This window comes from Castor canadensis, chromosome 11, assembly GCF_047511655.1.
Source record: "Castor canadensis chromosome 11, mCasCan1.hap1v2, whole genome shotgun sequence".
Classification (NCBI taxonomy): Eukaryota; Metazoa; Chordata; class Mammalia; order Rodentia; family Castoridae; genus Castor; species Castor canadensis.
The window spans coordinates 19,937,501-19,962,981 of record NC_133396.1 but is presented as its reverse complement, the minus strand read 5'-3'; the positions used below and the strand labels follow the sequence as shown (position 1 = coordinate 19,962,981).

At 41.5% G+C, this 25,481-nt stretch overlaps 1 protein-coding gene across 1 annotated transcript; it reads left to right on the top strand.

Annotated features, from left to right (window-relative positions):
* The first annotated feature begins 9,624 nt into the window (after nt 1-9,624).
* Nucleotides 9,625-14,464, top strand: LOC141413722 (keratin, type I cuticular Ha3-I-like). Its single transcript, XM_074045703.1, has 7 exons — nt 9,625-10,044; nt 11,029-11,111; nt 11,573-11,729; nt 12,942-13,103; nt 13,195-13,320; nt 13,492-13,712; nt 13,926-14,464. The coding sequence occupies exons 1-7, from the start codon at nt 9,697-9,699 to the stop codon at nt 14,041-14,043; spliced, it is 1,215 nt and encodes a 404-aa protein (XP_073901804.1). The 5' UTR covers nt 9,625-9,696; the 3' UTR covers nt 14,044-14,464.
* Nucleotides 14,465-25,481: the final 11,017 nt, after the last annotated feature.

Sequence of the window (25,481 nt, the reverse complement as noted above, 5' to 3'; positions counted from 1 at the left end):
TTATACCTTCTACCTCTAGAGTATTTCCTACTCTTTCCTGTATCAACTTTAGAGTTTGTGGTCTGATATTAAGATCCTTGATCCATTTTGAGTTAATCTTGGTATAGGGTGATATACATGGATCTAGTTTCAGTTTTTTGCAGACTGCTAACCAGTTTTCCCAGCAGTTTTTGTTGAAGAGGCTGCTATTTCTCCATCGTATATTTTTAGCTCCTTTGTCAAAGACAAGTTGGTTATAGTTGTGTGGCTTTATATCTGAGTCCTCTATTCTGTTCCACTGGTCTTCATGTCTGTTTTTGTGCCAGTACCATGCTGTTTTTATTGTTATTGCTTTGTAATATAGTTTGAAGTCAGATATTGTGATACCTCCTGCATTGTTCTTTTGACTGAGTATTGCCTTGGCTATTCGTGGCTTCCTGTGTTTCCATATAAATTTCACGGTAGATTTTTCGATCTCTTTAATGAATGTCATTGGAATTTTGATGGGAATTGCATTAAACATGTAGATTAGTTTTGGGAGTATTGACATTTTTACTATGTTGATTCTACCAATCCATGAGCATGGGAGATCTCTCCACTTTCTATAGTCTTCCTCAATCTCTTTCTTCAGAAGTGTATAGTTTTCCTTGTAGCAAGTTTTAAAATCAGGAAATGTGAGTCCTCCTACTTTGTTCTTCTTTTTAAATATCATTTTAGCTCTTCTGGGTCTTAAATTTCTCAGGATTTTTAGGTTGAACCTTTCAGTTTCTGTGGAATTTTGGTAGGTGTTTTGTTAAAACTTCAGATCAATTTGAGGAATATTGTCATCTTACCTGTCAAGCACACCGGAGCATCTCTCCTGTAACACAGAAGTGTACAAGAAAGGGGGACCATGCTGTTTACCAGCTGCCCTGACTGGGTCTTCCCTAGGGGAGGAGCTAGACAAGCTGTGAAATATAGGATCTGTTGATGTGCATTGGGTGCTGGGATGGGTGGAGACTCCCTCTGAGCTGTGAGGCCCATGGTGCTTCTGGAAAGTAGAACTGTGAAGGATAAGGGCAGACCCTTGCAGAAACTCCATAACTTTCCAATGTTCTTACCAAGTTTCCATGTTTTTTTGTTTTTGTTGCTGTTGAATTAATGCATCTCAGTTGGTTGTAAACTCTTTAATCAGTCTCTAGAGATTTTGTTTGATTTTTCTTTGCTAATTTTGAGTGGATTAATAGATGTCTTTCTTAAGGAGCAGTTTTCCTGATCTCTACATATCACCATTCCTGGACTCCTTTAAATAGATGTTGGGCCTTCACATCTTAGCTTGGCTCTCATATCTTCTGTCTTTAAATCTGTCTGTGCAATATTTTGAAACATTTCCTTAGCTATCTTTTCCAGTTTACTTATTCTCTTTTTACCTATGTCTAATTTGATGTTTAACCTATCAATTGAGATTTCAAACTTATTTTATTTTAGCATTTTAGAAACTAAGGGTTTTATTATTAATTTCTCCATAGACTTGGCTTTAATAAATGCAATTCTAACAGAGATAGCAGCACTTTACTTGGATTTATAAGAAAGGATTATTTCAGTTATTAAAGCTTATAAAAATTTAATACATAAAGTGATTGAGCACATAAAAGAAATGAGAATGATGATGCAGAAATGTATACTCTTTATCTTAACAGAAATGAATAAATGCAACATTGTACTTGAAAAACAATCATCAGATCCCTCCCGCCAAAAAAACTATTTTGGGACTTAATTATCAAAGTGAATTTGTCAGTTGAAGAAAAAAGAAAACAAAAACAAACACCGAATTTATCAACTACTGAAAGTTTGTCAAAGGATGTTTGTGAAGCTTTGTTGAACAACTATTAATAAAATTAAGCTTTTAAAATACATATGACAATGAAATAATTGCTGTGACTTAATCAGTAAGAATGGTGTTAACTATTTAAAAATGTCCAGATATGAGAACTAGGACTTTGATTTTAATTATAGTTCTGTTCAATTAAGAGAAAACTCAGTACCTCGAAAAATATTTTTGATGTCAAAAGAAAATCTCAACTTCTTGAAGCTGTAAGAGACACACTTTAAAATTTTTGTTTCTAAAATTTCTGTTTAATTAAAAAAAACTTATGACTGTTCTTTTTATAGAGTGTCGACCTTTGATTTGGTATTTTGTTCTGTAAACTCCTTAAACATCGTTACGTAATATTTAGGACTTCAATCTCCTGATTTTCATGTCTTCTCTTCCTTGGTCATCATGAATTATTTCTTTGTGTGTTTGGTAATTTATCAGTCTGGGGGTTCTTCAATCATATGGGTAGCATAGATACAATCCCCAAATCTTGGTGATACACAGATCCATTTAGAAATCTCAAAGGAGAATTTTATTATTATTATTTTAAATTTAGAGCCCAGTAAGAGGTAGTTCAACTTAAAGAAACTTCCTATAATAATAAGCTTCTTTTATTTTTCTAGTCTACTTTTCACCACAGGTGCAGGCTTTTCTTTCTTTCTTTCTTTTTGGTGATACTGAAGTTTGAACTCAGGGTCTTGTGCTTGCTGGGCGAGCACTCTACCATTTGAGCCATTCCACCAGCTTTTTTATGCTTTTTTTTTTAAGTTATTTTTCAGATGAGGTCTTGTGTTTTTGTCTGGGTTGGCCTTGCACGTCAATCCCTACTTATATCTCTATGTAGCTGGGATTGCAGGTGTGAGCCACCATATCTATCTGGGACTTAGATTTTTCAGTTGACTCACTTCTAACCTCTTATAAAGACAGAGACTTAGTCCTCTGTTCCTCATTTCTCAAGTCTAATTTATATTTTTCAATATGTCACCAACTCTCCGTGTGATTTTTGGTTGTTATTTTCCCTTCAGGTCAAAGTTATCCTATTTGTGAAATGAGAGGGTTGGGTGAAATTATGAAATGACTAGTTAAGTCTTTGGCAGCTCCAACGTTCTAAGATTCTAGGTTTCATCTGACTTTGACACAATTTCCAGAAAAGAAAGTTCCTTGTCCCTTATATGATATCCATTGTAAGGGTGTAGCTGAGTGTGAGGCCACTGATCTCCTTAGACTGTGGTCTGGCAGTCGTCTGGCAGAGAATTTCTCTAAGGGTTGTTCCTTTGGTGTCACCATCACCTGACGCTCAGACCTCAGGTCAGTGAATTCATGAGCTACAGGCCATTTGGTTTCCCTTCATCACTTCCTAACAACTTACCTTCTGACTTGGCAAAGTCAGCAGTTACCACAACTCTGTGAATGCCAATCGTGACAAAACCTCTATTTCCAGAATAACAAGCTCAGTTGCAACTCATTGATTACATTAGAACAGGAATCTGGCCTGGCCCCGGTTTTTTTTTTTTTTTTTTTTAAATAGCTAATTAACTTTTTAGAAGAGTTGCAAGGGTTTTCTTTTGGAATTTTTAATGTAAATTATATTTTGTTTTCTTGTGCAAAGGTAATACATGTTTTCCAAAAAAAAATTGGAGAGGATAAAAAAAGTGTACAGAAGCTCCTGCTCCCCCCAAAAGCATGTTCACTTCTTTCCTTCCTTCCTTCTTTTCTTCTTTCCTTCCTCCCTCTCTCTTTCTTTCCTTCCTTTCTCACTCTCTTTCCTCCTTTCCTGCCTTTCTTCCTTCCATTCCTTTTTTTTCTTTGAGAAAGTCTTTCTATGTAATGCAAGCCTTGAACTTAGGCTCCTCCTGCCTTGGCTTATCAATTGCTGGAATTATAGGTATGAATCACTATGCCCAATCAAGCACTCCTATTTCTAATATTTAAAAGCAGCTAGTATGATCACTGTAGTATGTTTCTTTTTAGTCCTCAATTGTTCTTATTGTTAATATAATTTAAAATTTTGTTATGATTATATTTTTGAACCTTTTTCTTGGCTAAGTATAGGGCTGTTGAGCAAGGTAGCCATTGTTTGACCAATTGTTTTCTCCTAATTTGCTCCAAAAGTAGTACATACAATTCTATATCTGATGGGATATAATTGTGTACAAATTTCTTCAAATTGCTGGATATATTTATATAATCAACTTAGAAGTAACAATGAAGTCAGGGAGACAATAATACACCTCAGTATTGCTGAATTCTATCATTATTCCCACATGCAGCCTTAATTCTTCTTCAACAGAGCATAGCTATGCATAATAAGATTACATTTTCCTGTTTTTTTCCCTTCTCTTCCTTTGATTTATTTTTTTAATGCTTTCTTTTTTGTTGTGCTGGGTGGGGGTACATTGTGGCATTTACAAATGCTCTTAAAATGTATCAACTATATCATACTTGGATTCATCCCCTCCCTGGTTCTCTTTTCCCCCCGCCTCCTGCATCCCTGGAATAGTTTCAACAGGTATTATTTTTGAATTTGCATACATTTGTACACAGTATTTGCACCATATTCACCCTCTTACCCTCTTTCCTCCCCACCTCCCCACCACTGTTACCCCTCCCACTCCTGGCTGGACCTATTCTACTCTCCTGTTCTCCAATTTTGTAAAGGAAAAAAGGAAAAAAAGGACATTTTTGTTTGTTTGAGATAAAGGTAGCTACACAGGGAGTTTCCTTGTGATACTTTCATGTATATACATATTATAACTCCGATTGGTTCATCTCATCTATTTCCTTCATTTTACCTCAGTCCCTTTCTTTTGGTTTAAGAGTTCTGTATTCATTCTTGTATAGAGTGTACACCAACCACATTCATCTCCTTAGTGTCCTTCTTTTACCCTACTCCTCTCATGTGACCTCTCCTTGGTGTGATCAGTGTTTCCTAATATTGCTGTATTTGTATTAGGACTATATTCCACATATGAGAGAGAGCATGCAGCTTTTGGCCTTCTGAGCCTGGCTAACTTCACTTAAGATTATGTTCTCAAGTTTCATCCATTTACTTGCAAATGACAAAATTTCATTCTTTTTGTGGCTGAGTAAAATCCCATTGTGTATAAACACCACATTTTCTTCATACATTCGTAGATAGTTGGACATCTTGGCTGTTTCTATAGCTTAGCTATTGTGAATAGTGCTTCAGTAAACATGAGTGTGCCTTTGTTGTAACCTGACTCATATTCCTTCAGGAATATCCCTAGGAGTGGTATTGCTGGATCATATCACTAAAACTATTTTTAGATTTTTGAGGAACCTCCATACTGCTTTCCATAGTGGTTGTACTAAGTTACATTCCCACCAGCAGCATATGAGGGTTTCTTTTTCCCCACATTCTCACCAATGTTTGTTGTTGTTTGTCTTCTTGAGGGTAACTATCCTAACAGGAGTGAGGTAGAATCTTAACGTGGTTTTGATCTGCATTTCCTTTATGGCCAGAGATGGTGAGCATTTTTTCATGTGTTCTTAAGTCATTTGGACTTCTTCCTTTGAAAAGGCTCTGTTCAGTTCATATGCCCATTTCTTTCTTGGGTCATTGATATTTTGGGAGTTTAGTTTTTTGAGTTTCCTGTATATTCTGGTTATCAGTCCTTTGTCTGCTGTATAGCTGGCAAAGATTTTCTCTCATTCTGTGGGCAGCCTTTTCAATTTAGAAACTATTTCTTTTGTTGTGCAGAAGCTTTTAAATTTCATGTAGTCCCATTTGTCAATCCTTTCTCTTAGTGGCTGAGCCATCTGATTTCTAATGAGGAAGTCATTTCCTATGCTTATTTCTTCCAGTGTAGTCCCTGCTCTTTCCTGCACTCGCTTCAAAGTTTCAGGTCTTATATTAAGGTCCTTAGTCCATTTTGAGTTGATACTTGTACATGGTGAAAGACATGAGTCTAGTTTCAGTTTTCTGCAGTCTGCCTTTGATTTCTACCCTTATGTAATGGCAGATCAAATTGGTTGTGAAATTATTCAACATTTCCATAGCATGGTGATGGCTAGGAGTGCATTGGGGATTAGTAGATTTAGGTTCTACTTACATGATTCTGAGCAAATCGTTTCTTTATTCTGAAACTCAGTTTCCCCGTTTTTAAAAGAAGGGATCATGGGTAAAGTGATCATTAAGATCCCTGACATCTTTCTTGTTCTAAGATTTTCCTTCTCTCTTTTGACCCTTTTGGCATTTGGGATCTACATTGGGAGATGGAAAGGAGGAAAGGAAGAGTCAAATGCAAACACAAAGCAATCAGGCTTTTGATCTGCAGCTCTAGTTGAGTGTTTGAATAGGCTGCAGAGCATCCTTATCTGAGTTCTGCTTTGTTCTCTGCTGTGAGGACAGTGAGGAGCCCCTTTCCTCCCTAGGCAATGTGTGCCTCCCCAGGCACACCAGATTGTTTTTTGTCTATCTTTAGGATATCAAGTAAGACTTATCTTATGTCTTACAACAAATCAGAAGCAGTGTCACATACATGAACAGTTCAGATTGCTTATGCATCTTGAATGATTGTTCCTAAATCACAAACTATGATGAATCATTAAGTTCAAACAAGCTCCGCATCTCTAAGCTGTTTCAAGCACACTCAATTGCTGTATGAAAGTCCGATTGCTAAGACCAAAGCTCCCACACATTATAATCAGGGGTAAATGGATTGTGGAAGAACTTCTCTAAGGAATGAACATTCAACTCAGCATGTATGAAATCTCAGTTTACCAAAGTTCAGAGTGGGCATGACTTTAAGAACACAGGGGCGGTGTACAGCAGGCACACCTGTGTGATCCTGTGAGGGTCCTGATAACTTTTGGTCCACTCAGTCAAGACCCTCTCCAGGGTCCTGATCTCATGTGGTCCCTCGGCTGCACTCAGCAGCTCTCACATGCCCTCCTCTTTTTTTTTTTTTTTTTTTTTAAGTTTGTTTATTTATTTATTAAATTTTTTTATATTTTGGCAGTGCTGGGGCTAGAACCCAGGGCCTCATGCATACTAGGCAGGTACTCTGCCACTCAGCTACACCACAGTCTTTTCTTTTTTTTTTTTCATTTTTCTTTTATTATTCATATGTGCATACAAGGCTTGGTTCATTTCTCCCCCCTGCCCCCACCCCCTCCCTTACCACCCACTCCGCCCCCTCCCTCTCCCCCCCCAATACCCAGCAGAAACTATTTTGCCCTTATTTCTAATTTTGTTGTAGAGAGAGTATAAGCAATAATAGGAAGGAACAAGGGGTTTTGCTGGTTGAGATAAGGATAGCTATACAGGGCATTGACTCACATTGATTTCCTGTGCCTGGGTGTTACCTTCTAGGTTAATTCTTTTTGATCTAACTTTTTCTCTAGTACCTCTTCCCCTTTTCCTATTGGCCTCAGTTGCTTTAAGGTATCTGCTTTAGTTTCTCTGCGTTAAGGGCAACAAATGCTAGCTAGTTTTTTAGGTGTCTTACCTATCCTCACCCCTTCCTTGTGTGCTCTCGCTTTTATCATGTGATCAAAGTCCAATCCCCTTGTTGTGTTTGCCCTTGATCTAATGTCCACATATGAGGGAGAACATACGATTTTTGATCTTTTGGGCCAGGCTAACCTCACTCAGAATGATGTTCTCCAATTCCATCCATTTACCAGCAAATGATAACATTTTGTTCTTCTTCATGGCTGCATAAAATTCCACTGTGTATAGATACCACATTTTCTTAATCCATTCGTCAGTGGTGGGGCATCTTGGCTGTTTCCATAACTTGGCTATTGTGAATAGTGCCGCACTAAACATGGGTGTGCAGGTGCCTCTGGAGTAACCTGTGTCACAGTCTTTTGGGTATATCCCCAAGAGTGGTATTGCTGGATCAAATAGTAGATCGATGTCCAGCTTTTTAAATAGCCTCCAAATTTTTTTCCAGAGTGGTTGTACTAGTCTACATTCCCACCAACAGTGCAAGAGGGTTCTTTTTTCCCCGCATCCTCGCCAACACCTGTTGTTGGTGGTTTTCATGCCCTCCTCTTTGATGCTGTCTCTTCCCTGTCCTGAAATGCCATGAACTCATCTCTTCTTTTTCTTTTTAAAGTATTTCCCCATTTCTTTGGAATTATAAAAATTTGGTCTTGGGCTCCTTGTAAAATGCTCTTTGTACTCTTCGCCTTGGCTCATTTCTGTAACTCTCACACTGGCACTAAAACCTCTGTCATTGTCATCCCTATCTCTCTAGTCCATGACTCCTTTCAGCCCTTTATAACTGCTTGCCTGGCTTGCTGTAATAACTTCTCTGCTTGTCTCTTGCCTCTATCTATTCCCTTATGTTTCTAAAACTGACAAATGTTTGTTGAAACAGTTCCTAAAACAGCTTTTGTCACAGCACACTCAGGGTTAAAAGCTTACCCTGGCTCTACTATTGCCAGAGAGGTCCAAGCCCCTGATATTTGCCTCTGAGGACTTCCAGCATATGACCCTGACCTCCCTAGACACTTCCCTTCACAGGTCTCCCTTCCCAGCTACCATGGCTTACTTAAGTACCTCAACCTGCTGGACCTTCCTGCCCTGTTGCTGGGTATGCACCTTTCCTCCACTGTGGTTCTTTCTTTTCTTCTTCCTAGAAGCCTCCATTCCAGCATAAGTCCTTACCTATTAACCTCCAATTCTAGTGGTGTTTGCTGTCTAAATATGTAAACCACGCACATGTCATTTGTCACCTTCTGCCTCAGATTACTACTATTTCCTGTTCATCTCTTCATCCATTCAACATGTATCCACCCAGGAGTGTCCACTGTGTGTCAGGGGCCTAGGGATGGGACTCAAAGATGAATTGGATCCTACTTTTGCCCTCAGGAGACTGAAACACAGAGAGATAGGCACACAAGTCAGGACATCAGGACAGTGTCATGCTCAAGGTAAAATGAAAGTTTAGAGAGGAGAAAGGGAATACCTGCCTGAAGATGTTAAGGAAGGAGACAGGCCATTTATATATGAGCAGCACGACAGGATGGAAAGAACAGAGACCTGTGTTGGACTCCTAATATCCCATCAGTCTGTGCCTTGGTTTGCCATCCATAAAATAGGAATGATAACATTTGCCTTGAAGGGTTGTGGTGAAGATTGATAAGATCATGTTTGTGAAAAGTGTCCAGTATTACACTGGATCTGTGCAGGTTCTCAACAAGAACAAACTCCTTCTGACCAGAGCACCAGTCCAACCTTCCTTTCCTCTCAGTGTCTAGCATACTGCCTTGGACAAAGCCTGATCCTAGTGGTTATCTGTGATTTTGTTGATGGATATTATCATGGATATATCAGGAAACAGTTACCAGGTACCATGTTGGTTTAACTGTTCCAGAAAGGATCTATTATTTTTGAGAACCATGAATTTTGTGTTTGACAATCAGACCTAGCAAAAGATGCCCAGGCAAGAGCTCTGTTTTTCTATTTCAGTGAGGAGAGCCAGACACTTGCCAAGGAACCAGGGCCCTCATGCTGGCAGGCAGAGCAGCAACACTGTCCCTCCACCTGCCACACCCCACTAATGAAGGCCAGGGCTTTCATGAGTCCATCCCTTTGAAGATACATCATGAAGGTCTTACTTCATGACGCACAGCATGGCAGAGGAGTCCTGACTTAGAGAGAAGCCCAAGTAAAGTCTTTTATGAGATGAGGGACTCTTCTGAGGAAATGCATAACAGAGGGGAAGGGCTTTGACAATCACCAAATGAGCAAAAAGAAAAAGCGCTGCTTTACCTGTCCACACCCTCTGTGGAGGGTATAAATGCTCTCCAGAGGCAAGGAGACCCACAGCTCTGAGGCTTGGAGAACTTGTCTGTCTTTAGTGCGGCACCTCACTCCCTCCAGCACCATGTCATACAACTGCGGCCTGCCCACCTTCAGCTGCCGCTCCAGCTGCTCCTCCCGGCCCTGCATACCCCCCAGCTGCCACAGCTGCACCCTGCCTGGCGCCTGCAACATCCCCGCCAACGTGAGCAACTGCAACTGGTTCTGCGAGGGCTCCTTCAATGGTAACGAGAAGGAGACCATGCAGTTCCTGAACGACCGCCTGGCCAGCTACCTGGAGAAGGTGCGCCAGCTGGAGCGGGACAATGCCGAGCTGGAGAGACGCATCCAGGAGCGCAACCAGCAGCAGGATCCCTTGGTGTGCCCTGCCTACCAGGCCTACTTCCGGACCATTGAGGAGCTCCAGCAGAAGGTGAGCGGCTGGATGCCACAGTGCTTTAAGTAGAAGGAAGTGGCTAGGAGATAATATGAGATACCTTAGGAAACTGAATGAGCTCTTGGCATGATGAAAAGGTTGATATCTGACCTTCCACTTTATTTCTTGAGGGCTCATCTACTTTCAGACTTCAGACTGTTAGTTCTGAATATTGGCATAAATTAGTCTAAGTGGAGACAGGAGAACATTGGATAAACAAGCTGTTGTTAAAAACTGCCTCTGAGTGCTTCCATTCATTTGCCAAGCTCTATGATTCTTACCCTGGGGTGAGAGAAAAGAACTGAGTCCAAGAAGGAAGCTGAGGAAATGGATGGAGCCATTTGTTCTCTCTCAGCTGGGCATCTGATCTCTGGCTGCCTTCCTTTTCTGGACACCCAACTATCCCAAATGCACTGTCTTGATCTGGGTGCCTCTGGAGCTGCTCCAGGTACACAGTGTCCCATGGGGGAATAGAATATTTGGTTAAACCCAGGAAGACTGAAACTATGAGGGTGGAAATGGTTCCAAGCCATCCAGGATGTCAGGACAGTGGGGCTGCTTCACTGACCCAGGCTCCCGCCTCTGCTAATTTACATGTTTATCCTCCCTACTTGATTGGAAGTTTCTTGAGGGCAAGAAATTTGCCAATATGAAGTCCCATTTTTGTTGTTTCAGCTCCTAGAACCATGCAAACCCCAGAGTAGGTGTTTTTAACATGAATTATTATTATCAGCTTCCCGGTATTGATTATTAGGAAAGTGGAGGAAAAGATTATTTTTATCTGCTCATAGTTTCTTTGCATATTTAAGTGTAATTAGTTTCTCCAATATTTATTACTTGTACATGAATAGCATTTAATAGTTTTGTATAAGGTTCAGTGATTTCTCATTCTGATCCTTCCATAAAAGTGATTGAGCAGGGATTACCATTGGCAAAAAATAACTGAGTTTTTGCTCATTCCATTATGTTTTGGGTTTCTAGATCCTGTCTAGCAAGTCTGAGAATGCCAGGCTGGTGGTGCAGATCGACAATGCCAAGCTGGCCTCTGATGACTTTAGGACCAAGTGAGTGGGCAAGTGGGGTGCTGTTGCTGCTTCTTGTCCTCTTTCTCCTCTTTGTCCTCTTGCCTACTGCCAGTACTGACCACACTTGTCTCTAGAAGTTTCCCACAGAGATCGAGCTCACTGAAGCTCAGAGGTCCCTTACTCTTTCCTCCTCCCTTGTCTCCATTGTGTGTCAGTGCAGATGGCATGGTCCTCTCCTGTCCTCCTGTGCACAGAACTCAGTCATGAGAATGTGAGAAGTGTATTTGTCTTGAAAGCCTCACGATTTATGGGTTTTATCCCCCTAACTCCACCGGCTTTTTCATGAAAATAATTACCAGTACATTTTCCTTTTGGTGTTGGAAACCTAAACAGAAGAAGATAGTTATACAAAACTAGTTGTTTGAGGAACCAAACCTTAAACAGAGTCAAAGCCAGGCATGCTCCTGCCCAGCTTGTCACTGATCCTTCTGTGGTCACAGGTATGAAATGGAGCTATCCCTGCGGCAGCTGGTGGAGTCGGACATCAACGGCCTGCGCAGAATCCTGGATGAGCTGACCCTGTGCCAGGCTGACCTGGAGGCTCGGGTGGAGTCCCTGAAGGAGGAGCTGCTCTGCCTCAAGCAGAATCATGAGCAGGTGAAGTTCCCCAAAGTGAGACAGGAATGGACTCGCCAGGGCCTGTTTCCAACTGCCTCGGGCTGAGGGAGAGGCAGAAGCTGTGGGTTGAGGCCCAATTAGCCCAGGAAGCTATTCTCCAAACAAAAAGGGATTTGTAGAGAATGAGTAATCTAAAAATCTGATAGGAGATTAGGATTTGCTGCCAGAGGCAGGAAGGAGAGTGAAGGAAGTTGGCCAGCCCTGTAATTAGGAAAGGTCTAAAACAAGGCAGCTGCAGGGCCTCTTTCCCGCCCAGGTCAGAGCCATGCTGCAGTCACTGTGACCCTGATTCTCTGTTTTGTAATTGGAGAGGGTGGGTGGCCTAGGGGTACCTATCAAGAGGGCTGAGCTGGATCTAAAATGCAACTCTCCTCATTCCCATCCAGAGCTCTTTCTGCTGGCTGTTTGGGTTGTTAGACACTTCCCCAGCACTGACCAGTCGTTTACACAAAGGAAACAGACATTTGCAAATCTTAAACCCCAGAAAAATGTACATGGTAACAGTTAATATTAACCAAGAGCTTGTAGTGTTTTAGAGCTCCAGTGGAAGGTCTTATTTTAAGATGAAGAAACTGAGGATTCCAGAAGCTTCTAGAAACTATGTAATGAGTAGTGGAGATGAGACGTAATTCAAATTTGTCTGATGTCAAGTATTAAGCTATTTTGGCTCTGTGAAGAAATTAGTTGTGAAATGAACAGATATTTATTTCCTTTAGTAAAATCTACACTGGTAGATGAACATATTACTAGTTAAGACTGTTCTATTCCAGGAAGGCAGATTTTGAAATAAGCATTTTTTATTTCCTCTTTAGTCAGACTATCTTTTTGTTACTCATACATAAGAATTAGACTTAAAATGCTATGAGATATTCTAGCAAGGACATTGATTGGGGCTTCTGGGACCAGAATTTAAACCATGGCCAACCAAGACTCAGCTTTGAGGCCAAATCACCACAAGTCTCTAAAAGAGAAGTGGTACAGAGAATCCGAAGGGTAGAAAGAGGTCATGGACTTAAAGGTCTTTGGTGAGGTGGGATTCATTGATTAGTCACTGAATATAATGGTCAGTGATGGGAAAAGAGTATGGAACTTGTTGAAAGCTTAAAAATGATCAGAAGCTGAATTGCGTTCTCTCAAGGAGAGCACCAAGATCCACTGCAATATTTTGAATTTCCCCCTTTTCTTTATCAGGAAGTCAACACCCTGCGCTGCCAGCTGGGAGACCGCCTCAACGTGGAGGTGGACGCTGAGCCCAGTGTGGACTTGAACCGTGTGCTGAACGAGACCAGGTGTCAGTATGAGGCCCTGGTGGAAACCAACCGCAGGGAGGTGGAGGAATGGTTCACCAAACAGGTGGGCATCTAAGCACATGGATGGTCAAGATTTGAGGCTCCCAGGTCCTGAGTGGACCATCACCCTGTCTCCTTCCCTTTTGGTGTTTCAGACTGAGGAGCTGAACAAGCAGGTGGTGTCCAGCTCAGAGCAGCTGCAGTCCTGCCAGGCAGAGATCATCGAGCTGAGGCGCACAGTCAATGCCCTGGAGATCGAGCTGCAGGCCCAGCACAACCTGGTGTGTATTGTTCAGACTGCTGGGGAGCGGTGTGAAGACGGGGAGGCAGAGTCACTGGGATGCCCTATGGGCCCCACACTCTCCTCAGTTCCTGAAGCTGCGAGTTCTTTGGAAGTCTGAGGAGGGCTGTTTGAGGAGCGTCCACCTGACATCATGTCTTCCCCACCACAGAGAAACTCCCTGGAAAACACACTGACAGAGAGCGAGGCCCGCTACAGCTCCCAGCTGTCCCAGGTGCAGTGCCTGATCAGCAATGTGGAGTCCCAGCTGGGTGAGATCCGGGCTGACCTGGAGCGTCAGAACCAGGAGTACCAGGTGCTGCTGGATGTCCGGGCCCGGCTGGAGTGCGAGATCAACACGTACCGGGGCCTGCTGGAGAGCGAGGACTGCAAGTGAGTATGGGGTGAAGGAGTTTTTTCCTTGGGGCACCCAAGGCTGCTGTGGAGACAACTAAGTCTTCTTGATGGATAATGGTCTTATCATTTCAAGCTTTTGGTTGGAGGCTCTCTAAGGAAGGACAGCAATCTGACACAAAATGCTTTTGTATTTTCCTAATTCTTTAGTCCATTTGACTCTAACTTGCTCCAACCATTTCCTGTCTTCAGGCTTCCTTGCAACCCCTGTGCCACAAGCAATGCATGTGACAAGCCCATCGGGCCCTGTGTCTCCAATCCTTGTGTCACACGGGCTCGGTGTGGACCTTGCAACACATTTGGGCGCTAGAAATTTGCTGCCAGAAGGGGGACATCTGGTTACATCTCAACTCCACTTCATCCCAAGATCTCGTGACCACAGTGGACAAAGTTAGCACCCGCTTTCTGGGGCGGCTCCAGTCTCCTCTTGTCTTTCCTGGCTAGATCTCTGAGCACAAGAGACCACAAAGTCTTGTCTTTTGTACCACAAAGAGAAACAGGCTCAAGTAATATCTATTGTCATCATGACACATTTGCATACTGTGTTATGCTTTAATGAAACTTATGTAAATACATTTTGAGAATAATTACATTAAGTGTGGTAGGTTTGCTGGGCCTGCTGTGTAACAGAACATAACTGGAATGAATCTTCTTTGTCACACTTTTGGTCTTTGGAGATGCAATTAAAATGAATCGTTAGTCCTCCTAATAAACTCTTATTCTGGCATGAACATTACAGTTGTTGTCTGTTTCATTCATGAATTCCAAAGTTGGCTGTCTTGTATCAATAAAAAGTAACCAGTGTTTTAGTATTAGAAGAAAGGGTCATTTGCCCCAATATATGGCCTGTGACTTCCTTCAAAGACAAAGCTTCTACCAGCTGTCACCTGCTGGTCTGTATAAGTAGCGTGATCTCTACAGGTCTGGGTGATGTTAGTGACCATAGTCAGGGATGGTTTCTACAGGAGATGACATTTGAAAAACTGGGAAGAAACAGACCACAAGGGAAGAACATTCTATTGGCAAGTCGAGAGAGGGAACAAAGCTGTTGCCTTTGATGGAGGAGGGTCCAGTGTGTCTGCAGTGATGAGCGAGGGAGGAATGAGCTACTGGGTGGGCAGTGGCCTAAGGATGAGGAGCTCACTGAGTTTGAGGAGGACCTGATTTTATTTTAAGTGCAATGGGAAGCCTTAGAAAAGTGAAAAGGATGGCTTGATTGACGTTTATGAAAAGGTATGCTTTGATGGGTGGCTGAGTGGGAAATAGGTTTACGGAACACTCCCACTGAGTAGTGGATGGAGTAGTGGATGTCAAATGTGTTGTTTTGTTTCAAAGAAGAACCACCGACATCTAACCACTGCTCACATTCTCACCAGAAGAAGGAAAGTCAGGCAAGTGCCAGAAATGACACAAACTGTTCAAACTGTAAGGAGATATGAACATGATATGGCCTGCCCTGGTCATTGTGAAATTCACACAACATCTTGACAAAGGAATGCGCCAGCCAGGCAGATGGGTGCTGCCTCTCCTGGCTTCTAGCTGAGCCCACTGCAGGTGTGCAGAGGTTGGGTTCTCTTGCTTTCACTCTCACTTAAAAAAAATTACATGTAGGGACAAGCATTGGTCTGAAATATTAAGACCGGGGAAGACTTACAGTGTCCTCACAGTCAATGACAAAAAAGTCAAACGTGATCAGCAATGGCCAAAAGATGACTTTATGAGCAGTACCAGGTAAGGTTGCGGCAGCCCCTATGATCTAAAAGTTTGGGTGTAACACAATGGAACATGTGTGTTTAAAGTTTTAAAAATGGTTAAAAGGTGAAAAGGATATAAACCAAGCTCCTGAAAAAATATTGGGTTTGAAAATGACTAGTAGTTTCTATCTGAAACTATAACCTCTGTCCTGATCTCAGCTCTCAATTGTTACATGGCTCTTCTGAACCTCAGTTGCTTAAGCTATAAAATAGGGAGAATAATAGCCACCTCATTTTAAAAAATCAAATATGCAGAACTGGACTGATTTCATCAGTATAAAACCGAAAGAGTTTTAGATTTGTAATACAACTCCAAATTTGGAGAAGGGCAAGTTTTAAAGAGCAGCCATGTAGAATCTGCTTTTGGCGGTGTTGGGATTTGAACCCAGGGCTTTGTGCTTGGTAGGCAGGTGCTCTAACGTTTGAGCCACACCTCCAACCTTTTTGCTGTGGGTATTTTGGAGATGGGGGTCTCACTTTTTGCCTAGGCAAGCCTGGGTCACAATCCTCCTATTTTATGCTTCCTGAGATAGCCTGGATGATAGGCGTGTGCCACTATGCCCCGTTTTCTTCCATTGAGACAGGGTCTTGCAGCATGCTTGCCCACTCTGGGACTAGTGATTGTGCAGATCACATGCCATCAGGCCCAGCTAGTGGCTGAGATGGGGGTCTCACTAACTTTGTTGCCCTGACTTGCCTTGAACCAAGATCCTTCTGACCTCAGTCTCCCAAGTAGCTAGTATTATAGGCCATGAACCACCAGCACCCAGCTGCCAAGTAGAATTTTTTAAAAATAAAATGAGAATATGTTAGTGAAGGCTAACCTAATGCCCAATGCATCGCAGGTGCTCTGTAAGTAACATTTCTATTTATTCCTTAGGAACCCTGAGAGAACTGGAGTCCTATGTTCTGACTACCTTTCCTATTGCTCACATGAAGACTTCACATCCTTGAGATTCAAAGGTTTTGCTGAATCACACTCTTTGGTGCTCAGGTAGGAACCCAGTCTTAAGTTCCCTGCAATTGACAGTTATAGAAGAGGCAGGATGGGGCAAGAAGCTGAAGGATTGGAGCTCCAGGGCTAAGAGTCTGAGAGAATTGAATTCAGATGTGTGTGCCTGCACCCGCCCGGGCACCCATGTGCACCCGTGTGTGTGTATGTGTATGTGTTGGTTAGGAGGAAGATGGTTGGCTATGATCTATATGCTGTTGCAATTTTCACTAATTGCAACAATTGGGATTTCCCAGTGAGAACAGATATAGCAGTGTCAAGGCAGAGTAATTTTAGTCACTTATGGAGCTGGGTTCCATTTATGCCTATTTTTTGCACAGGAGAGCAGCAATTAAGTTTATTGTACAATGTAACATATTTGTATTTCATTTTCATAATATCATATCTGCACGTGTTGATGTCATGGTTGGTTGTGGAGTCTGGCTGGCTGCTATGTGTAGAGTGAAGTGGGAGAGAAAGTTGATTATCAGCAACTCTGACACAGAGAAGAGAGCTGTGCGTGGCCCATGGTCAAACAGCTGAGTGGAGAGAGGACCAAAGGTTACTTTGGGACATGCTCCTGCAGGCTGTGTGGTAGGCAGAGATTTCAACCTAGGGGAAAGTCCCTCTGAGAAGGGTGGATTATGTGGCTGGGGAGAGGGCACAAAATGAGAGATTTCAAGTTTATTCTTTTTCTTTCCTTTTTTTTTTTTTTTTTTGGCAGCCCTAGGGTTTGAACTCAGGGCTTCATGCCTGCTAGGCAGGTGCTTTTACAGCTTGAGCCACTCTGGCAGCCCAAGTCTGTTCTTGATATAATGTCCAATTAGATTCATTTTTCAATGCAGCATATCTTGAACTGAAATGCAGAGACAAAGGTGGAGTGATGGGAGGGAGATGAGCTGGGGAAATATCCAGAATTTTGCAAGTGAGATGTGGTGAGCTCCATTTGGCAGTTGGACATCAAGAATTTTAGAAAAGTGGGTCCCTGCTTTACTGCTATTTACTGAACTGAAGGTGTGCAGTCCTGCTTTGAGGTTGGTACTGGAAGAAAGTGAAAAGGGAGGCTACAGGGAGGGGAGAGGAAGAAGAGGAGGAGGAGGAGGAGGAAGATGATGAAGAAGAGGAGGAGCAAGAAGAGGAAGTAGAGGAGGAGGTAGAAGAGGAAGAACAAGAGGAGGAGGCGGCAGAGAAGAAGAAGAGAAGAGGAATAGGAGCAAGAAGAAGAGGAGGAGGAAGAGGAGGAGCAGCAGAAAAAGGAAGAGGAAGAGGAAGAAGAAGAAGAGGAAGAAGAGGCGGCAGGGAAGAAGAGGAAAAGAGGAGGAGGAGGAGAAGGAAGAAGAAAAAGGACGAAGAAGGAGGAGGAGGAGAAGAGGAGGAGGAAAAGGAAGAGGAAGAATAAGAAGAGGAAGACGAGGAAAAGGAAGAAGAGGAGGAGGAGGCAGGGAAGAAGAGGAAAAGAGGAGGAGGAGCAGGAAGAAGAAGAAGGAGGAAGAGGAGGAGGAGAAGAGGAAGAGGAAGAAAAGGAAGAGGAACAAGAAAGGAGGAAGAAAAGCAGGAAGAAGAAGGAGGAGGAGAAAAAGGGGAGAGAGGGAAGAAGGAAGAATGGAATTGTTTTTGCCATTATCTTAGACAGTTTGTAAATTGTCAGTTTACTTTATCACTTGGTCTTTGTGGCCCTGTGTCTGCTACTACCTTGCCTTTCACTCCCATTTCTTGTCCCATACTTGCCTCTTGGGTCTCTTTAATAGTAGATCCAACTATTCTGTCTGACTTTGTTATCCCAGGACATTATCTGTCCCTCTTCTCTAGGTTTTCCTGATTTTGGCCTCCCAGTTGGGTTTATAGTCACCCATGTGAGTTATTAGTGAATCAGAGAAAGACTTCCTTATGGGACAGATGGAGTTGCACAGAAGCCTGGTGTAGTGAGCAGCACCTGGGCTGGTCTCCAGTCTGTGCAACCCTGCTGCTTGGTGCATTTGTGCCTGTGCAGTTCTTAACAACCACATATGGCAGTCTTGACACAAAGCCTGGCCCTTGCTCAAAGCCGGCCCTTGGATTCCATCCAGGTCGTTATCTCACTAGACTGACCCTCGAGTCAGGTAATTTAAATAGTTTATGAATTTTCACAGTTTAAACTAATCCTTGTGAAGACTTTATGATAGACACAGAAAAGGCACATACCAGGTTCTCATCAAATTATTAATAATATATCTGGTTGAAATTAATAATCCTTTGAGGCAGATGAGGAAGGAAAGCACAAAGAAACTTCTTGAGTTATGCAACTCTCTCTTCTTTTGTGGTGCTAGGGATGGAACCCAGGCCTCACACATGCTAGGCAAGTGCTCTCCCATTGAGCCATACTCTCAGTCCATAAGTCTCTTTTTTCTGATGAGAAAGGAGTAATCCCTCCTGCTTTTAACCCTGGCACTGTGTTCTTTGAAGGCATTGTGTTATTCCTGCTTTAACAACCATGACATTTATGGGGTAGGGCATGAAACTTCATTCTGAAAGCATTTTGTACCAAGAACAGGGTTGTAGAGGGCAACTTTTGAGTGAACCTCAATACAAAAGAGAAATAAAGAACTGAAGTCACTTGGCCACAGAATGATTGAACTCATGCCAAGAGTTTTTACAGTTCTTCTCCAAATGCTCCAGGATAGATCCACAAAGTTGCCTGGCACGCTATGTCACAGTGCTGCACGGGGACCCAGATTTGGTCTTGTCCTTGCAGCTCTTTTCTCTAGAGGACTGAGCCTCTCTGACTAGACATAAAACTCAATGGGTTTTTGAGCCAAAGTTGATCAAATATAACAGCACAAGGTATACATTCTGGAAAGTGTTTGATTCTAACTGAGAGAACCAGGTTGTGACTCAAGAACCTTTTTTCTTTCCTGAATATTAGGTTAAACTAACTAACTAATTAACTAACTAGCCAAGCCCTGGTGAAATATAGTAAACCTGTTGGTAAGACCAAGAAGTTCTCTCAAACCCACAGTAATTACATATCCAACTACATAAATCATTGAAAAAAATCCCAGTTCACGTTTATGCTGGCATGTAAAGCAACTCCTTGGACTTGTACACACAATCATAAAACTATAAAATGCTACAAGGATATATGTGTATATGTACATATATATATGTGTGTGTGTATACATACATATGTATATACTACACTGATAAATATCCACACATACATGTATGTGTGTGTGTGTGTGTGTGTGTGTGTGTGTGTGTGTGTATTCTCTTTGGGAAGAAGGAATCTGAGAATGGGTATGAAAATCAAGGAAGCAGCTAGGCATGGTTGTGCATGCCTATAATTCCAACTATGGGAGGAGACAAGATGGCGGCTAGAGGTAGGAAGCAGAAAGCGAGCCTCCTATAGTGAAATCTTGGAGAGACACTGGAGACACACTTTGCAGGCATAATCACCGAGAAAAGGCATAACTTTGACTCCTCCACATCTCCAGCCGGCGCAGAGAATCTCCACTTCACGTTAAACGGAGAACCGAGGAGGCCCCCGGGGCCGCCAGTGGCCGGCGCCCATACGGCTTGGGAAGACGCGGACCAGGTGAGCTTCGCGGTACCGCGGTTCCCCCACAGACAAGCCTGGGCCAGAGCAGCATAGCCCCCTGGACAGACTGACCTCCACCCGGGGAAAAAAAGAGAAACTGAGTACTAAGCAATAAGAACAGTTAAGACACGCTGGAAAGAGGGTGGGGCGCCCTGAGCGCTGAAGATTGGGGGAAGGGAACCCTTCCCGGGACTGTAAAGAAACGAGCCGGGCGGGCCGGAGAGGCTCTGGCGGGAGCGGGGCGCGCCAGCAACCAGGAGCGGGGACGCTTGTGAGAGGAGGGAAGACCCACTTCCCACGTGAACTGTAAATAAACACGCAGGCCTGACAACGCGGGGCAGTGTCGCCTTTCCCAGTGCTTGGAAAGGGAAAAGCCTGTAGCAGAGGCCCCCCTCCCCCCCACAGGAGAACTCTGAGCAAACAAAGCCTGTGGGACCAGGTGAGTGCTAAGCTCACCCCAGAGATCTGCATAAATAACGCCGCCAGCTACAGGCTGAGAGCAGCAGGCAGGCAAGCCACAGTTGCAGATACCACTCTCAGAACTGCCTCCAGACGCTTTTTTTTTCTTTTTCTCCCTACCTTTGATGAGAGAACAACCGAATTACACCTGCAAGCCGAAAAACTTATTGAAACTATTGCATTTGAACTGGGGACACTTGGTGGGGCTTTTTTTAAATTTTTTCTTCTGTGTGTGTGTGAGTGTAGTTTTGTTCTACTTTATGCATCCCCTTTGATGAGACAACTACAGAACAACATCTGAGGCACCAACTCCAGGACTGGAGATTAAGACGGACATCCAAATTATTAAGACTGAAATTGCATTGCATATAAACTTGGAAGTTTTTTGGTTTTTTTTTTTTTTTTTTTAATTTCCTATTTTCCATTTTATTTTAATTCATTTTTATAAATAGATATTACTTTCATATACTCATTTTTTATTTTTTTTATCTTTGATTTTCAATCCTCTCTCTGTCTCTCTATTGTCTGTTCAGCTTACTGTCGATTAGTACACTAACACTCCCTGTTTATACCTTTGAAACTCTCTTGTCTGATACCTTGTTCTGCTTTCTCCCTCTTGTCTGTATATTTGTTTTCCCCTTTTCTTTAACTTCTTGCTTTCCATCTCAGCTCACTCTTCCGTTCTCAATATTACCATTGTTATTATTACAAGCTAGAAAATACTTAATTACACACAGTACAGGGACAGTAACAACACCAAGGACAATGACAGGAAGACAGAAAAAACAAGGAAACCAGTTTCCCCACAGCAAAAAATTAGTACAGGAACCAGAGGGGAATGAAGAGAACAGAAACTCAGAGCCAGACTCCAACAAAATGAAGATAAACTATGCCAAAGGACCCAATGAAGCCTACAAGAATAATTTAAAAGAAGACATACTACAAGTACTCAATGAGAATTTTATAGAGATGATACTGGATAGGGTCAACCAAAATGTACAGGAGACACTCAAGAAATTCCAAGACAATAAAAATAGAGAATTTGAAAAAGCAAAAGAAGAAATAAAGGAAACCATAGAAGCACTGTATAAACACCAAAGTGAAAGAGAGAACACAATGAATAAATGGATAAATGAACTCAGGACAAAAATAGACAACAATAAAGAAGAAAACAGCCAGGATATGGAAAACCTCAGAAAAAAGAACGAAACAGAACTGCAAAACAAAACGGAAAGCCAATCCAGCAGAATAGAACAAACAGAAGACAGAATCTCAGAACTTGAAGATGAAATGGTAATTAAAGGAAAAACCGAAGAACTATTAATTAAACAACTCAAGACCTGTGAAAAGAAAATGCAAGAACTCACCGACTCCATCAAAAGACCAAACTTGAGAATCATGGGCATCGAAGAAGGAGAAGAGGTGCAAGTGAAGGGAATGCGTAATATATTCAACAAAATAATAATGGAAAATTTCCCAAATCTAGAGAAAGATATTCCCATACAAATGCAAGAGGCCTCCAGGACACCAAACAGACCAGATCAAAATAGAACTACTCCACGACATATCATCATTAAAACAACAAGTTCAGAAACTAAGGAAAGAATATTGAAGGCTGCAAGAGAGAAAAAACAAGTAACATACAAAGGTAAACCCATCAAAATCACAGCAGACTTCTCAACAGAAACATTAAAAGCAAGAAGAGCGTGGGGTGAAATCTTCCGGGCACTGAATGAAAATAACTTCAACCCCAGGATACTCTACCCAGCAAAGCTATCATTCAAAATAGATGGAGCAATAAAAGTCTTCCATGATAAGCAGAAACTAAAACAATATGTGACCACAAAGCCACCATTACAAAAGATTCTGCAAGGGATCCTGCACACAGAAAGTGACACCCAACTTAACCATGAAAAGGCAGGCAGCACCAAACCACAGGATAAGAAAAAGCAAGACAGTAGAGAGTAACATCAAGTTAGGTACACACAATCAAACCTTCAAACAACTAAGATAACTAAATGGCAGGAATCACCACATACCTATCAGTACTAACACTTAATGTCAATGGACTTAATTCACCCATCAAAAGACACCGTTTGACAAAATGGATTAAAAAAGAAGATCCAACAATTTGTTGCTTACAGGAGACTCATCTCACCGACAGAAATAAGCATATGCTTAGGATGAAAGGCTGGAAGAAGATTTACCAAGCTAATGGCCCCCGAAAACAAGCAGGAGTAGCAATACTTATCTCTGACAAAGTAGACTTCAAACCTACATTGATCAAACGAGACAAAGAAGGACATTCCATACTAATAAAAGGGGAAATAGACCAAAAGGAAATAATAATCATCAATCTGTACGCACCCAATGTCAACGCACCCAATTTCATCAAACATACCCTAAAAGACCTAAAAGCATATATAAACGCCAACACAGTGGTTGTGGGAGACTTTAACACTCCATTATCATCAATAGATAGGTCATCCAAACAAAAACTCAATAAAGAAATCCAAGATCTAAAATATGCAATAGATCAAGTGGACCTAGTAGATGTCTATAGAACATTTCATCCAACCTCTACACAATATACATTCTTCTCAGCAGCCCATGGAACCTTCTCCAAAATAGATCATATCCTAGGGCACAAAGCAAGCCTCAGCAAATATAAGAAAATAGAAATAATACCGTGCATACTATCTGACCACAATGCAGTAAAAGTAGAACTCAACAACAAAAGTAAAGACAAAAAACATGCAAACAGCTGGAAACTAAATAACTCATTACTTAATGAAGAATGGATCATCGATGCAATAAAAGAGGAAATTAAAAAGTTCCTAGAAGTCAATGAAAATGAAAACACAACCTACCGGAACCTATGGGACACAGCTAAGGCAGTCTTGAGAGGAAAGTTTATAGCCATGAGTGCATATATTAAAAAGATTGAAAGATCCCAAATCAATGACCTAATGATACATCTCAAACTCCTAGAAAAACAAGAACAAGCAAATCCCAAAACAAATAGAAGGAGAGAAATAATAAAAATAAGAGCTGAAATCAACGAAATAGAAACCAAAAAAACCATACAAAGAATTAATGAAACAAAAAGTTGGTTCTTTGAAAAAATAAACAAGATCGATAGACCCCTGGCAAACCTGACTAAAATGAGGAGAGAAAAAACCCAAATTAGTAGAATCAGGAATGCAAAAGGGGAGATAACAACAAACACCATGGAAATCCAGGAAATCATCAGAGACTACTTTGAGAACCTATATTCAAATAAATTTGAAAATCTAAAAGAAATGGACAGATTTCTAGATACATATGATCATCCAAAACTGAACCAAGAGGAAATTAATCACCTGAATAGACCTATAACACAAAATGAAATTGAAGCAGCAATCAAGAGTCTCCCCAAAAAGAAAAGTCCAGGACCTGATGGATTCTCTGCTGAATTCTATCAGACCTTTAAAGAAGAACTGATACCAACCCTCCTTAAACTGTTCCATGAAATAGAAAGGGAAGGAAAACTGCCAAACACATTTTATGAAGCCACTATTACACTTATCCCAAAACCAGGCAAAGACACCTCCAAAAAGGAGAACTATAGGCCAATCTCCTTAATGAACATTGATGCAAAAATCCTCAACAAAATAATGGCAAACCGAATTCAGCAACACATCAAAAAGATTATCCACCACGACCAGGTAGGCTTCATCCCAGGGATGCAGGGGTGGTTCAACATACGAAAATCAATAAACGTAATAAACCACATTAACAGAAGCAAAGACAAAAACCACTTGATCATCTCAATAGACGCAGAAAAAGCCTTTGATAAGATCCAACATCATTTCATGATAAAAGCTCTAAGAAAACTAGGAATAGAAGGAAAGTTCCTCAACATTATAAAAGCTATATATGACAAACCTACAGCCAGCATTATACTTAACGGAGAAAAATTAAAACCGTTCCCTCTAAAATCAGGAACCAGACAAGGATGCCCACTATCTCCACTCCTATTCAACATAGTACTGGAATTCCTAGCCAGAGCAATTAGGCAAGAAGAAGGAATAAAAGGAATACAAATAGGTAAAGAAACTGTCAAAATATCCCTATTTGCAGACGACATGATCCTATACCTTAAAGACCCAAAAAACTCTACTCAGAAGCTTCTAGACATCATCAATAGCTATAGCAAGGTAGCAGGATATAAAATCAACATAGAAAAATCATTAGCATTTCTATACACTAACAATGAGCAAACGGAAAAAGAATGTATGAAAACAATTCCATTTACAATAGCCTCAAAAAAAATCAAATACCTAGGTGTAAACCTAACAAAAGATGTGAAAGACCTCTACAAGGAAAACTATACACTTCTGAAGAAAGAGATTGAGGAAGACTATAGAAAGTGGAGAGATCTCCCATGCTCATGGATTGGTAGAATCAACATAGTAAAAATGTTGATACTCCCCAAAGTAATCTACATGTTTAATGCAATTCCCATCAAAATTCCAATGACATTCATTAAAGAGATTGAAAAATCTACTGTGAAATTTATATGGAAACACAAGAGGCCACGAATAGCCAAGGCAATACTCAGTCAAAAGAACAATGCAGGAGGTATCACAATACCTGACTTCAAACTATATTACAAAGCAATAACAATAAAAACAGCATGGTACTGGCACAAAAACAGACATGAAGACCAGTGGAACAGAATAGAGGATCCAGATATGAAGCCACACAACTATGAGCAACTTATCTTTGACAAAGGAGCTAAAAATATACGATGGAGAAATAGCAGCCTCTTCAACAAAAACTGCTGGGAAAACTGGTTAGCAGTCTGCAAAAAACTGAAACTAGATCCATGTATATCACCCTATACCAAGATTAACTCAAAATGGATCAAGGATCTTAATATCAGACCCCAAACTCTTAAGTTGATACAAGAAAGAGTAGGAAATACT